The following is a 16,013-nucleotide window of genomic DNA, read 5'->3' as shown; positions in this document are numbered from 1 at the left end:
TGTACGTACTTTTTAGTACTTTTTCTTTATTGTACATAGTCCACCACATAGAGCATGGTGCTATTCTCAATATCAAACAAAAGAAAACCTGCAGATGCTGGAAATCCAAGCAAAACACACAAACTAGTAATTTGTGTGCATTGCTATTCTCAATATATTCACTATCTATACAACACACAGATTCCTAGTCCCTTGAGGCTTCCACTAGGTCTAGAACAACAGATAGGAGGAAGGGAATGGTGGTAAATTAGCATCCGTGTAGCCATGGTGTCAAAGACACCATTAACAACATAAAGTTCACTAAGTTCCCACCCGGAGAAGGGTCCCAGAGCCATTGCTCTTCCACTGTCCCCCAACTCCCAACAATAACACTGACATAAGGCAATCCTGTAAACAATCCACTGCATGTCCCCTAAATCCACAGAACATAATCACACATTTCCAACTTGTTATCAAAGATTAATGACTTACTTCCAACATTCATCTTTATTAAAATCAGGGTTAATGTAATCAGGTTGAACTCTGACTTTAATGTCACCTTCTAAAATAACTCATTCATTTTACTAGAAGCTGAAAAGCAATGTGTAATGTGGAAATATGTAATAAGTAATGATCAGGCTGTTGATTACTCAGAAGAACCTTTGAAAATTGTAACCACAGGAGAGCCTTTCTCCACACATACAAAACTGCCACTTACCTTTAATTTCCTCACTTCCCACCGTGACCTTAGTATATAATCCTAGGATTTGCACAATATTTTGCTTTTTTCCATAAGAGTCAGGTGCAACCCTTCATCCATTCATGGTTTATAATTGTCATTGAGTAAATTTGTAAACACCAGTAAAATATTGAGAGGGCATGTTTAATTACAAGTTTAATTTCAATATGCTAACTGCATACATTCGGCTATGATAAGGCTTTCAGGAACAAGCAAAATCTATTCAGTGTTTGCTCAAACAATATGTTATAACTCTTGCAAATAGAGGTAATGTCTGGGTCTTTGTGCTTCTGGAAAGATGGAGACCATGCTGTTATTTAGGGAATAACTGAAAAGAAAGTGATTATTGGTTACAATAACGGATGTCTAGCTAATTCTACATATACCTGTAAATCAAATCATACTCTGTCAATTGTCACTGGAAAAAGGAATGCTAAAAAGGAATGAAGGAATTTTTACTGAAAATGATACTAATTGTATGAAATATGTTTAGGCACAATGTAATCTATTTAGTTTCATCATTGAATTTCAGTTAACTTTAAATGTAATTTTTGACATAGAAAGGGAAATAAGAAATCAAAGGAATAGTGCTCTGTAACTACCCAGTCAAACCTCTTTATGCCATTTGTCCTCAAAGTGTCACTAAGTCAAAAGGTTATCATTCAAAATTGTGGATATAAGCCCTGGATCTTACCCCTCACAGATGCTGCTCAACCTACTGTGCTCCTCCGGCAGACAGTCTGTTGTTCCAGGTTCTAGCTTTTGCAGTCTCTTGTCTCCCTATTCATTGTGCCAATGACAGTGATCTTCTCTTACCAGGAAGCATCTGGTCAGAGCAGTTCTGATGAGGTGAACACAGATGACATCCAGATGTTAAAATTGCACATCTGAATATTATCCATCCACCTACCTCAACTCCTACTTGAGCAACTTCCATTCAGAGAGAAAGTTGTCCTTTAAGTGGGAATTATTTTAATGGCTTCAAAATAATGTGTGATTTGTCTGTGAAAAAGTGAAAAAGAACTGTACGGTAAACAGATAAAATTGACTAGGACTAGATTAAGTAAACTCATACAGGCCACATTCAAGTTATCTGAGCTATAATTATCCCCTTCACCTCCCATGTTATTACTTAAAGATTCAAGATTGTTTAATGTCACTTTCAGTATACAACTGTAAAGAATAAAATAATTACTACTCCAGATCTGATACAGCACAAAATAAGATAAAGAACACAATAATAAATATACATACATAAGATAGCTTATGTACATAAATTGTTTGTCTAAGAGTTCAGTAATGTTATATTTGCAGTGCTTCGGTTGACTGAAACCTCTAATTGGAAACTTTGAAACATTATCTAAGAATTTAAAACTAGCACCATTATTGGAAACTGGAGAAGCCACCGTGTCTCTGCATGCTACAACTTTATTCATTGTAATCACTTCATTATGCTAGTTATTTCCTGAGCTTTTTTTTGTATTACAGATCGATTTCTTTTGTCTCTATCATGAGTGGAACTGATGACAGAGGCTAAAGAATGTAAACCATAGAACATTACAACACAGAAACAGGCCTTTTAGACCTTCTTGGCTGTTCCAAACCATTTTTCTGCCTAGTCCTACTGACCTGCACCTGGACCATATCCCTCCATACCCCTCTCATCCATGTACCTGTCCAAGTTTTTCTTAAATGTTAAAAGTGAGCCTGCATTGACCACTTCATCTGGCAGCTCATTCCACACTCCCACCACTCTCTGCGTGAAGAAGCCCTCCCTAATATTCCCTTTAAACTTTTGCCCCTTCACCTTTAACCCATGTCCTCTGGTTTTTTCCTCCCCTAGCCTCAGTGGAAAAAGCCTCCTTGCATTCATTCTATCTATACCCATTATAATTTTATACACCTCTATCAAATCACCCCTCATTCTCTTATGCTCCAGGGAATAAAGTCCTAACCTATTCAACCTTTCTCTGTAACTCAATTTCTCAAGTCCCGGCAACATCCTTGTAAACCTTCTCTACACTCTTTCAACCTTATTAATATTCTTCCTGTAATTAGGTGACCAAAACAGTTCACAATACTCCAAATTCGGCCTCACGAATGTCTTATACAACCTCACCATTACATTCCAACTCTTATACTCAGAATTTTGATTTATAAAGGCCAATGTACCAAAAGCTCTCTTTACGACCCTATCTACCTGTGACGCCACTTTTAGGGAATTAAGTATCTGTGTTCCCAGATCCCTCTGTTCTACTGCACTCTTCAGTGTCCTACCATTTACCTTGTATGTTCTACCTTGGTTTGTCCTTCCAAAGTGCAATACCTCACACTTGTCGGCATTAAACTCCATCTGCCATTTTTCAGCCCATTTTTCCAGCTGGTGCAAATCCCTCTGCAAGCTTTGAAGACCTTCCTCACTGTCCACTACACCTCCAATCTTAGTATCATCAGCAAATTTGCTGGTCCAATTTACCACATTATCATCCAGATCACTGATATAGATGACAAATAACAATAGCACTGATCCCTGTGGCACACCACTAGTCACAGGCGTCCACTCAGAGAAGCAATCCTCCACTACAGCTCTCTGACTTCTCCCATTGAGCCAATGTCTAATCCAATTTACCATCTCTCCATGTATACCTAGTGACTAAATCTTCCTAACTAACCTCCCATGCGGGACCTTGTCAAAGGCCTTACTGAGATCCATGCAGACAACATCCACTGCCTCCCCTTCATCCACTTTCCTGGTAACCTCCTTGAAAAACTCTAATAGATTTGTGAAACATGACCTACCATGCACAAAACCATGTTGACTCTCCCTAATAAGTCCCTGTCTATCCAAATACTTGTAGATTCTATCTCATAGTACTCCTTCCAATAATTTACCTACTACTGACATCAAACTTACCGGCCTATAATTTCCTGGATTACTTTTAGAGCCTTTTTTAAACAACAGAACGACATGAGCTATCCTCCAATCCTCCGGCACCTCACCCATAGATACTGACATTTTAATAATATCCACCAGGGTCCCTGCAATTTCAACACTAGTCTCCTTCAAGGTCTGAGGGAATACCCCGTCAGGTCCTGGGGATTTATCTACTCTTATTTGCCTCAAGACAGTAAGCACCTCCTGTTCAATCTGTATAGGTTCCATGACCTCACTACTTGTTTGCTTTATTTCCATAGACTCCATGCCAGTTTCCTTAGTAAATACAGACGCAAAAAACCTATTTAAGATCTCCCCTATTTCTTTTGGTTCCATACATAGCCGACCACTCTGATCTTCAAGAGGACCAATTTTGTCCCTTACTATCCTTTTGCTCTTAATATACCTGTAGAAGCTCTTAGGATTATCCTTCACCTTGACTGCCAAAGCATCCTCATGTCTTTTAGCCCTCCTGATTTCTTTCGTAAGTATTTTTTGCACTTTTTATACTCCTCAAGCACCTTATTTGCTCCCTTTTGCCTATACATCTTATACATCTCTCTCTTTGTCAGAGTTCTAGTATCCCTCGAGAACCAAGGTTCCTTATTCTTATTCACTTTGCCTTTAATCCTGACAGGAACATACAAATTCTGCACTCTCAAAAGTTCTCCTTTGAAGGCCTCTCACTTAACAATCACATCCTTGCCAGAGAACAACCTGTCCCAATCCATGCTTTTTAGATCCTTTCTCATTTTTTCAAATTTGGCCTTTTACCAGTTTAGAACCTCAACCCGAGGACTAGATCTCTCTTTATCCATGATCAAGTTGAAATTAATGGTCAAACATGAGGAAATGTGCAGATGCTGGAAATTCAAACAACACACACAAAATGCTGGTGGAACGCAGCAGGCCAGGCAGCATCTGTAGGGAGAAGCACTGTCAACATTTTGGGCTGAGACCCTTCGTCGGGACTAACTGAAAAGAAAGTTAGTAAGAGATTTGAAAGTAGTGGGGGGAGGGGGAAATGCAAAATGATAGGAAAAGACCGGAGGGGGTGGGATGAAGCTAAGAGCTGGAAAGGTGATTGGCGAAAGTGATACAGAGCTGGAGAAGGGAAAGGATCATGGGACGGGAGGCCTTGGGAGAAAGAAGGGGGGGGGGGGGAGCACCAGAGGGAGATGGAGAACAGGCAGAGTGATGGGCAGAGAGAGAGAAAAAAAACAAACAACTAAATATGTCAGGGATGGGGTAAGAAGGGGAGGAGGGGCATTAACGGAAGTTAGAGAAGTCAATGTTCATGCCATCAGGTTGGAGGCTACCCAGCAGGTCTATAAGGTGTTGTTCCTCCAACCTGAGTTTGGATTCATTTTGACAGTAGACATTTGCAGCAGCATCATAGCACATAGCATCATATAAGCAGCATTCACAAGAGGAAATTAAATAAAACATAAATATACACAAGTTTTACAAAAAAGCACAAATAAGCTCTATTTTAGTGGAAGATGATCAAAGTGGTCCTGTGTTGCTAAACTGCAGTGAATAGAGATTTTCTGATTGATTCAAGGATTTAATGGTTGAAGGGAAGTAACTGTTCTTGAACCTGGTGGTATAGGACCTCAGGCTCCGTACTTCCTGCCTCAAGGAAGCTGCAGATATTTGATTGCAGATGTTGTCTTCTTGTATCAACATGTCATGTAGATACTTCCAATGATGGGGAGGAATAAGGAATATGCTCAGGATATATTGGATGTAGATTGATTGTATGTACTGTGGTAACTGTCAATACACTGGTATGCATTATAATGGTGAGACAACTAGCTACCATTCTGTAAATTATTTACCTGGATCCCCAACTAGAAGAATAACAAAACTATGACATGATGATAACGCAGAAAATTTAGGTTAAGAAAAATTTAGAACAATCTATAATGAACATTTGTTTTAAACACTTGCTTCAGGTTATTACGCTTAATTTTTTAAATGAAATTAATAGTTTATTTTACTTAATAAAAACATAGAGGTGGTGAATGAAGCACAAGCTGTAATTGACCAAGTTCACTTTTGTGCAGTCTTCTAGCTGCTGGTGGAGGCAATCGACGCACTGCCAACGTGGTTGCCAGTGGATTCACAAACTTATTTATTTTAAACAAAATAACACTGAATGAAATTCTGGTGTATTATCCAGATTCCCAGAAGATCCTTAAAAAAAAGGCCAAGTAAGTAAAAACAACTTTTAATTATGTGTTTAAAATATGACATCATAAGAACAAAACACCCCACATCTGAATTTCAGCATCATGTTATCAGTTTAATTCTGAAGCCCCTTCACAGTACTTGATAATGCAGTTCATCTTTCCACTTCCCAATTTCAATGCCAAGTTTAGGGATAAGCCAGAAAACACAACTTCCTTCAAACCTACAAATGCCATCACCCAATAGATTTTGTTTGTGGCCATGTTGTAAGTAATTACACAAGTTGCACATAACCTCGTGCCTTATTGATCTGCTGCTGTCATCTTGTTGCATTTTGACCTTTACTGTTCAATATTATTAATGTTGTTCATTTTACTATGTCAAAGATTTAAATTAATATCTATTTAGCATCTTTAAAACTGGGAAAAATTGGTAAGCGTGGAAGCTTTAGATTTTAGGTTTCAATGATAAAGTTATAGAATACAAAAAGGAAGAAGTAACATTGTCCTACTGTCAGTTATTATTTAGGCTGCCTTTTGAACAAAGATTAAAAGTATTAAATATTAAATATTTAAATATTTCAATTTAGGTAGGAACTTATCAAGATGCATTTTAAATTATGTAAAATCTATACTGATATATTCCTAACTAAATGCAGGACGAACTTGAAAATAATTGCAACTATGGTGTGTACAATAGACAAAATTGTAGAAAAGTAACTCTAATTGTGTTATTAAGTTCAGGAGAGAAGGGGGGGGGGGGGGGTTAAATATCACAAGAAAGCCAGGATGGAGGTTAGAGACCCTGGATGTAATCAAGAGGAAAACCAGAGAACCTAGGAGCAAGAAAGTTGGTAACTTTCCAAAACATGGGGTCAATGTCTTAGACAATCTGGTCCATTGTGGTAGAGTTGTGTAATATTGCAATATCCACATCTTACACATTAAAATCATTTAAGTTACCCAAAATGTGTTTACAGCTTTATTAAATTAGATCCTTTCAAATAATGGATCCTTTAAAATAATTAATTATTAGTCTTGCCTTTTATTGTTTCAGTTATGGGTCAAGGCTTTCAGCCAGATTTTCTTACATGAAAATCATTTGTCTTGTAAATTAGAAAATCATATTTGCAAATTATCTTAGCCACCTTCAAGTGCACCAATGCTTTTTAGAGTATTCAAAAAGAGGGACAGGAACTCCAGCAAATTCTTTGGGCTTGCAAGTATGAGTGGGGCAAGAAGAAAGGAATACCTTGGACAATTAGTGTCTTTAAGTGATTTTGTCATTCAATGAATCATGGCTCTCTATTTGCTAACTCCCACTACCTAAATATGTGTGGTGCATCCGTTAGTCTCACGAGACCATGGATTTGCACCTGGAAAGGACGCAGGCCTGGGCAAGGTTGTGTGGAAGACTAGCTGTTGCCCATGCAGCGAGTCTCCCCTCTCCATGCCACTGATGTTGTCCAAGGGAGGGCAAGGGCCGATACAGCTTGGCACCAGTGACGTCACAGGTGTTGCCAGGGCAAGGTTGAAGGCAATGTCGGACTGCCTTCAGCATTCCAGCTCCGGATTTGTCCTCAGGGTTTACTCCCGAAGCCTTTCCCATGAGTGGGTATGACCACAAGGTAGCGGAGGTTTGAAATCAGAGTTTTCCCTCTCTTAGATGGACTGCTCTCTCAGGCTGATGAGCTCCATCTACCTGAAGCACTCATTTTAAGGTGCCAGGACCCACCTTCGCCCCTTCTGCTGTCAGTAGAAACAGTTCCGCCAGGCTTAGAGGCTAAGCCACATGAGAAGGCCAGGAGTTGGACTTGGTTATCAAAGGCTATTTGAGGCACACGCCGTGAGGAGAACTTTTAGATAGTGAGAGCTTGTTCTCACTACCACCCCTCAGCTTGACAACCTTGGAACCAAGGTTCCTAAATAACTAACAAAATTATAATTAAACAATTAGTAGATCATCACTTGAAGAATAAATCATATGCAAGTCAACCTTTACACAATAGAAGTGTTTTCTAATGTACTCCTGAAAAGTTTGGCTCTAATTTTTAGGCTGAGTCTTCTATCTTTGTACTTTCCAATCAGTTAAAATCTAAATGCAGTACTATTTTCTAGAGATAATTTTTATATGTGGAGTCATACAGCAGAGAACCAGTCTCACAATTTCCATGTTAACTTAATCACGTACCTTTCAGTGCTAATCCCATTTTCCATGACTTAATCCATGGCATTCTTTACCACGGCACATCCAGTGTTTATCCAACTATTTATTGAACATTGTGAGAGCAGCTACCTCCACCACCCCAGATTTCAGATTTCATTTACTTCTAAGTGAAAATAACTGAACTCCCTCTAAATCTCCTATCATTTACCTTAACTTTTGTTATCTGGTCATGGACTCACTGCTAAAGGGAAATGTTTTTTGCTGTCTGCCCTATCTACGCTCCATATTTTATAAGCAACACACACAAAATTCTGGAGGAACTCTGCAGGCCAGGCAACATCTGTGGGAAAGAGTACAGTTGACATTTCGGGCTGAGACTCTTCATCAGGACTGAAGAAAAAAAGATGAGGAGTCAGCGTTAGAAGGTGGGAGAGGGGAGGAAGAAACACAGGTGACAGGTGAAACTGGGAAGGGGCGGAGGGATGAAGTAAAAATCTGGGAAGTTTATTAATGAAAGAGATAGAGGGCTGGAAAAGGGGGAACATAGGAAAGGGCAGAAGGGCATAGAAGAAAAAAAAGGGGAGCACCAGAGGGAGATAATGGACAAGCAAGGAGATAAAGTGAGAGAGGGAAAAGGGAATGGGGAATGAAGATTAACCCTGATGAATCCTGTCTTATGCTTTATCTTTCTTTCCCAGGAAACCTCCTGGTATATCTCCTCAGCACTTCCTCAGTACAGTCACATCCTTCTCCAGAGCATGATGATCAAAACCTCTGCAAAACATTACCATCTATGACCCAACTAATTACTTGCATAGCTCTACCACCTATCATAATCTCCTTTCTCTTATATGCTGTGCCCTGGCTAATAAAGCTAAATTTCCCATTTTCAATTTTAATTATCTTATCTCCTTTTGCTGCTGTTTCCAGAGATCCCTGGACAGGTACACCAACTCTTCACTTCCCAGAGTCTTATAATTCACTATATATACACCTGAGTTTCAGTGATATTCCCAAAAAGTATCATCTCACATTTTTCAGGATTAAATTCCATCTGCTACTGTTACCCATATACCAATTTATTGGTATTGAACTGTAGCAAATGAGTTGCTCCCTCACAACAGCACCAATTCTGATGTGATCTGCAAACTTACTAATCATACCTTCTGTGTCCACACTCATCATCGTGGATCTCAAGGGATTTTAGTTTTTGGATTGATCTCCCACGTGGAACTTTACTGGATCCATGTAGACTACATCAATTGCATTATCCTCGTCAATATGCTTAGTTATGTCTTTGAAAGCTTCAGGCAAATTAGTTAAATAGGAGCTCCCCATAGCAAAGCCATGCTGACAACCTGTGATTAATCCTGGCTATTTCAAATGAAAATGAATCTTGCCCCCCAGATGTCAGGGTCACCAGCCTGTAATTACTTGGCTTATCACTGCTGTAATTTTGGATAGAGATGCCACGTCTGCTACCTGCAATTATTTAGCCCTCGCTGAATTCATAATCTTTCTCTATCATGAATTGCGATCAGAAGTATTTATTTAAGACTTCATCTATAATCTCTGATTCCACACACAGATTGCAATCATGGTCGTTAATAGGTCTGAAATTTATCTGAATACCTTCATGCCTCTTACATACCAATAAAACTCTGAAATTTTCCTTATTCTTAGCCACAGTTTTCGTCCTCCTGTTTACTATCCAACACTTGTAAATATTTTGAAATTTTCAACAATTTTTCCACCAGACATCCAACCAGATTTAGTGGCTAGTTGTGTGTCAGATTGGAAACTGGCTGGAGAGCATGTATCAGTTAATCCTGTAATGTAAAGGAGAGTGGGAGAGATAGGGTTAGAAAATGCAGTAGACATCAGAGGAGATTGGATAAGGATTGACCAATTGCTGGGCAAATAAGTAGCATAATATGAGCTACATGGCATATAACTCCACCATTAAAATTTCTTAAGCATTTTGGGTTTGGTGAGGAAGAGTACAATTGGTCCTCCTGCAGCTGTACTTGGATCCAATCCTTCTCACCTTTTCCCTGCCAGATGCATTGAGAACAGAAACTCCTTGGACAATTCTTCTTGTCTTAAAAATAAATAAATGCTTAAGGCAGTTAAGCATTATCAGACAAACCAGATATGCAAGCTGTCACTAAGATTGGCAGGAATATTGACATGCTTATTCAGAAAAGATTCAGGAGCTATTAAATAAAAAATTATTATAAAGATTAAAATTGGATCTATTGGAAATGCTTACAGACATCTAAAAACATGAAAATATGTTCAAATTAGCTAGATGAGGTTAATTTCTTCCCTTTCATTTCAGTGTGAGGCCTTTACTTCTACTAAGTAAATTTGAAGTAGTCTTAATGGATAGGTTTCCCAAAATTTGAGAAAGCTGTACTGCTTCTTTAGACTCCACAAGTTACCTGGAGCAGAAGGCCAAGTTTCAGTCTGTGGTCCAAAATCCTGAACCTTTGCACTGTTAGTCATTTAAAGTTAATAGGTTGAAATCAGAACAGAACGAAGCTGGCTTTTGTACAGATATTCTGCCTCAATATTTTAACCTCATGTGGCCTATCAGCGACGTCAAAAGAGTTCTACCAAGAGAGATTTCTCGCAGGTCGGCGGCGGTTATTTAGAAAGGGAGCTTCAAGAGCAACTGTCCATTGTACGTGGCCTATCACTGGCGTCAACAGAGCTCTACCAAAGGTTCAAAGGTACAAAGGTACAATTTAATGTCAGAGAAATGTATACAATATACATCCTGAAATGCCTTTTCTTCGCAAACATCAACGAAAATGGAGGAGTGCCCCAAAGAATGAATGACAGTTAAATGTTAGATTCCCAAAGCAAAGCAACAGCAAAGACACAGACTTGCAGTTACCCCAAAGGCTTTGCGTTTCACTAGGTATTCGACATACCACAGGTTCTCTCTCTCCCTAATAAGGGAGAAAGAGATGTCTCCATTTTCACAGCGAGTGGGGAGACATAACAAACAACTCGCTGGTTTACGATGTTAAAAGTCCGACACTTTGCTTTTTCCGAGCTCTGTACCCAAAAATCTGGGCACACAACCACAGGTATTCCAATTCCCCCGATGACACATGGATCTCCTGTCATGATACCAAACCTCGATCTGTTTGTCTCCAGAGCCCTGAGATCCTAGGCTTCCGAATCTGGGCCGGAATTTTAGGCCGAGCATTTCGCGTGCCAAACAACAATGGTCAGTTGTGAAATCCCAAGAGCGGGGCCCATTGCTGCAAAGAACCGAAGTCAGCGTGTAACTCCAAGTCAGGGTCTTCAAAAGAACCCTGAAGGGAAAAATAGAGACATTAAAGATGGAAATAGAACTGTTTCCAAAGACGCAAGCAAAGGAGTCGCTGTTAGGTGCCATTAACCCTCCTAAGCTCCACCTCCTCCCCTTTTTACCAAGACGGATTTCTCGCAGATCAGCGGTGGTTATTTTAAAAGGGAGCTTCGAGAGCGTTTGTCCATTGTACGTGGCTGATCAGCGGCATCAGCAAAGCTTTAACAAGGGGGATTTCTCGCAGGTCAGTGGCGGTTATTTAAAAAGGGAGGTTCAAGAGCAATTGTCCATTGTACATGGCCTATCACCGGCGTCAACAGAGCTCCATGAACAAAATAAAATTACAGAAGGGATAAGTGGAGCAGCCATTGTCGAAGTAGGCCAGTGGCAAGAATAGAAGAGACAGGCTTTGGCACGGAAGAAGCATCGGCTCTGTGTAAAGCGTCTGTTAAGGTTTCCTTTTTGGTTTTTTTCCTCTTACTGTACCACTTCAATGGCTGTGGTGTGCTCTTCGTGCTGGATGTTGGAGTCTTGGGAGACTTAGAGTCTCCCGAGGAACAACATCTGCGTGAAGTGCATCCGGCTGCAGCTCCTTGAAGACCGTGTTAGGGATCTGGAGCAGCAGCTGGATGACCTTCAGCTTGTACGGGAGAGCAAGGATATAATTGATCAAAGTTACAGAGAAATAGTCATCCCAAAGTTGCAGGAGATGAGTATCTGGGTGACAGTCAGGAGAAATGGTAATAGGCAGTTAGAGCAGAGTGCCCCTGTGGCCATTTCCCTCAAAATCAAGTATCTGCTTTGGATATTTTTGTGGGGGATGACCTCCTGGGAGAATGCCACAGCAATCAGGTTACAGGCACTGACCATTGGTTGGTGGTGCAGAAGGGAAAGAGAGAGAAAAGGGGAGCGGTAGTGATAGGGGGCTCAGTAGTGAGGGGAACAGACAGGAGATTCTGTGGATATGAACAAGACACCAGATGTTGCCTCCCAGGTGCCAGGGGCAGGGATGTCTCAGGTTGTGTCCACAACATTTTGGAGAGGGAGGGAGAGCAGTCAGCTGTCTTGGTACATATTGGTACCAATGACATAGGAAGGAAAAGCAATGAGGTCCTGAAAAGAGAATTTAAAGAGCTAGGTAGAAAGCTGAGAAGCAGGACCTCCTGGGTATTAATTTCTGGATTGCTGCCTGTGTCACACGCAAGGATGATTAGGCAAATAAATGTTTGGCTGAGAAGCAGGTGCAGGGGGTTTGCACTTCAGCTTCATGGACCATTGGGATCTCTTTTGGACAAGGTATGATCTATTCAAAAGTGACGGGTTGCACCTGAACCCAAGGGGGACCAATATTCTTGAGGGAAGGTTTGTTACAGCTGTTGGAAAAGGTTTAAACTACCTTGGCAGGGGGTTGGGAATCAGAGTGAAGGGACTCAGGATAGAACAGAAGGTAAAAAAGTAAAGATAGCATGCAGTCAGGTTTTCAGGAAGGGCAGGCAGGTGATGGGACTTAGCTGCAGCCAACAGGCTGAGTATCAAATCATTAAGGATGCAGAATCAGAAAGGAGAGCAAATATGGTTCTCAAGGTGTTGTAACTAAATGTGTGTGGTATAAGAAATAAGGTGGATGATCTTGCTGCAATATTGCCAGGTATGATGTTGTGGCTGAAGGATGGTTGTAGTAGGGAGCTGAATGTCCAAGGTTACACATTATATTGGAGGGATAGGAAGGTAGGCAGAGGGGGTGGTGTGGCTCAACTGGTAAAGAATGGCATCAAATCTGTTGAAAGATGTGACATAGGATCGGAAGATGTTGAATCCTTGTGGGTTGAGTTAAGAAACTGCAAGAGTAAAAGGATGTTGATGGCAGTTATATACAGGCCTCCCAACAGAGGCTGGGAGGTTGACCACAGGTTACAACAGGAAATAGAAAAGCGAGTCAAAAGGACAATGTTATGGTAGTCATTGGAGATTTTAACATGCAGGTCGATTGGGAAAATCAGGTTGGCAATGGATCTCAAGAGAGTAAGTTTGTAGAATGCCTAAGAGATGGCTTTTTAGAGCAGTTTGTCATTGAGTCTACAGGGGAATCAGCTATACTGGATTGGGTGTTACGTAATGAACCTGATGGCATTAGGGAGCTTAAGGTAAAAGAATCCTTAGGAACCGGTGATCACAATGTGATTGTATTGGACTTGAAATTTGATAGGGAGAAAGTGAAGTCAGATGTAGCAGTATTTCAGTGGAGTAAGGAAATGACAGTGGTATGAGAGAAGAGTTGGTCAAAGTAAATTGGAAGCAGCTGCTGACAAGGATGTCAACAGCGTGAGTTTCTGGGGAAAATGAGGAAGGTACAGGAGATACATATTCCAAGAATGAAGAACTACTCCAAATGGTAAACTAGTACAACCATGGCTGGCAAGTGAAGTCAAAGCTAATGTAATAGCAAAAGAGAGGGCATACAATAAAGCAAAAATTAGTGGGAAGATAGAGGACTGGGAATTTTTAAAAAACCTACAGAGTGCAAATAAAAAAACCATTAGAAGGGAAAAGATGAAATATTAAAGCAAGCTAGCAAATAATATCAAAGTGGATAGCAACATTTTTTTGAAGTCTGTTAAAAATAAAAGAGAAATGACAGTGGATAAAGCACCACTAAAAAATGAGGCAGGAGACAAGGAGATGGCTGATGAACTAAATGAGTATTTTGCATCAGTCTTCACTGTGGAAGACACTAGCAGTGTGCTAGATGTTGTAGTGGGTGAAGGAAGTGAAGTAGGTGCAGTTACTGTTAAAAGACAGAAGGTGCTCAAAAAGCTAAAAGCCCTAAAGGTACATAAATCACCCAGACTAGAGGAACTGCACCCTGGGGTTCTGAAAGAGGGGGCCTTAGAGATTGTGGTGGCATTAGAAATGATCTTTCAAAAATTATTGGACTCTGGCATGGTGCCAGAGGACTGGAAAGTTGCAAATGTCACTCCACTCTTTAAGAAAGGAAAAAGGCAGCAGAAAGAAAATTATAGACCAGTTAACCTGACTTCAGTGGTTGGGAAGATGTTAGAGTCAATTGCTAAGGATGAGGTGATGGAGTACCTGGTGGCACAGGACAAGATAATACAAAGTCAGCATCGTTTCTTTCAGGGAAAATCCTGCCTGATGAACCTGTTGGAATTCTTTGAGAAGATTACAAGTAGGACAGATAAAGGGGATGCAGTGGATGTTGTATATTTGGACTTTCAGAAGGTCTTTGACAAGGTGCCACACATGAGGCTGCTTACCACATTAAGAGTCCATGGTATTACAGGAAAGTTACTAACATGGTTAGAGCATTGTCTGATTGGTGGGAGGTAGTGAGTGGAAATAAAAGGATCCTTTTCCGGTTGGCTGCCAGTGACTAGTAGTGTTCCACAGGGGTCAGTGTTGGGACCATTTCCTTTTATGCTGTACATCAATGATTTAGATGATGGAATAGATGGCTTTGTTGTCAATGTGGTTGATACAAAGATTGGTGGAGGAGCAAGTAGTGTTAAGGAAACAGGTAGGATGCAAAAGTCCTTGTGCAGAACACCCTGAAGGTTAACTTGTAGGTTGAGTTGGTGGTGAGGAAGGCAAGTGCCATGTTAGCATTCATTTCAAGAAGTCTAGAATACAAGAGCAAGGATGTGATGGCTTGATAAGGCGCTGGTGAGGACTCAGCTTGAGTATTGTGGACAGTTTTAGGCACCTCATCTTAGAAAAGATGCGCTGGCTTTGGAGAGGGCCCAGAGAAGATGCACAAGGATGATTCCAGAAATGAAAGGGTTATCATACAAGGTGCATTTGATGGCTCTGTAGTTGCTGGCATTCAGAAGGATGAAGGGGGATCTCATTGAAACTGTTTGAATATTGAAAGGCCTAGACAGAGTAGATGTGGAAAGGATGTTTCCCATGGTGGGAGAGTCTAGGAAAGAGGGCACAGTCTCAGGATAGAGGGGTGTCCTTTCAACACAAGAGGTACAGAGAAATTTCTTTAGCCAAAGGAAGGTGAATTTGTGGAATTAGTTGCCACATGCAACTGTGGAGGCCTAGTCGTTGGGTGTATTTAAGGAAGAGATTGATTGGACATGACATCAAAGGTTATGGGGAGAAGGACGGAAACTGGGGTTGAGTAGGAGATAGAAAAAAGGATCAGCCATGATGGGCCATATGGCCTAATTCTGCTCCTATGTCCTATGGTCTTATGGTCTCATCATTTGCATTCAGCACAAACATTCTTGGAGATAAAAATTCAAATAATCTTCAGAATGTGCTCTCTCTAATCAATTATCTGATGAAAAAAAAATTACTTGTTATAGAACAAATTAAGACTATTAAAATTTACTTTAGTGTCAGATACCCTAGTGAGTAAATGCAGATGAAAGCCAATAATTAACATATTTGAAATCATCTGCAATATTAGTACTTTTGAAATTACTATTGGAAGATATGAAAAGTTTGCTAACAGCAGTAAACAATGCCCATAGTATTCCTTGGAAGATATCCAAATCTGGTATCATGAATGTAATTCACATGCACTTAAGATTTTTCAGGGATTTCCTGTTATTTTTATTATTCCCATCTGCCTTCATCTTTAATAAGTTTGTTAGAAATGATGACAGACAACTTAAAAGCATTGAGATCTATTAAGTTTTTATTCCCTT

General features: G+C 40.2%; 1 protein-coding gene across 1 annotated transcript in view; it reads left to right on the top strand.

The window, feature by feature from the left end:
• The window catches only part of LOC140727139 (cyclic nucleotide-gated channel beta-3-like), a 110,561-nt gene that overhangs the window by 80,888 nt on the left and 13,660 nt on the right, over positions 1-16,013 (top strand). The window contains exon 16 of the mRNA XM_073044441.1: positions 5,723-5,869. Within this exon, the coding sequence (XP_072900542.1) occupies positions 5,723-5,869 (147 nt within the window). The remainder of the gene's footprint in view (positions 1-5,722; positions 5,870-16,013) is intronic.

Source organism: Hemitrygon akajei, chromosome 1 (assembly GCF_048418815.1).
Source record: "Hemitrygon akajei chromosome 1, sHemAka1.3, whole genome shotgun sequence".
NCBI classification, from domain to species: Eukaryota; Metazoa; Chordata; class Chondrichthyes; order Myliobatiformes; family Dasyatidae; genus Hemitrygon; species Hemitrygon akajei.
This window is presented reverse-complemented; position numbering and strand designations above follow the sequence as displayed.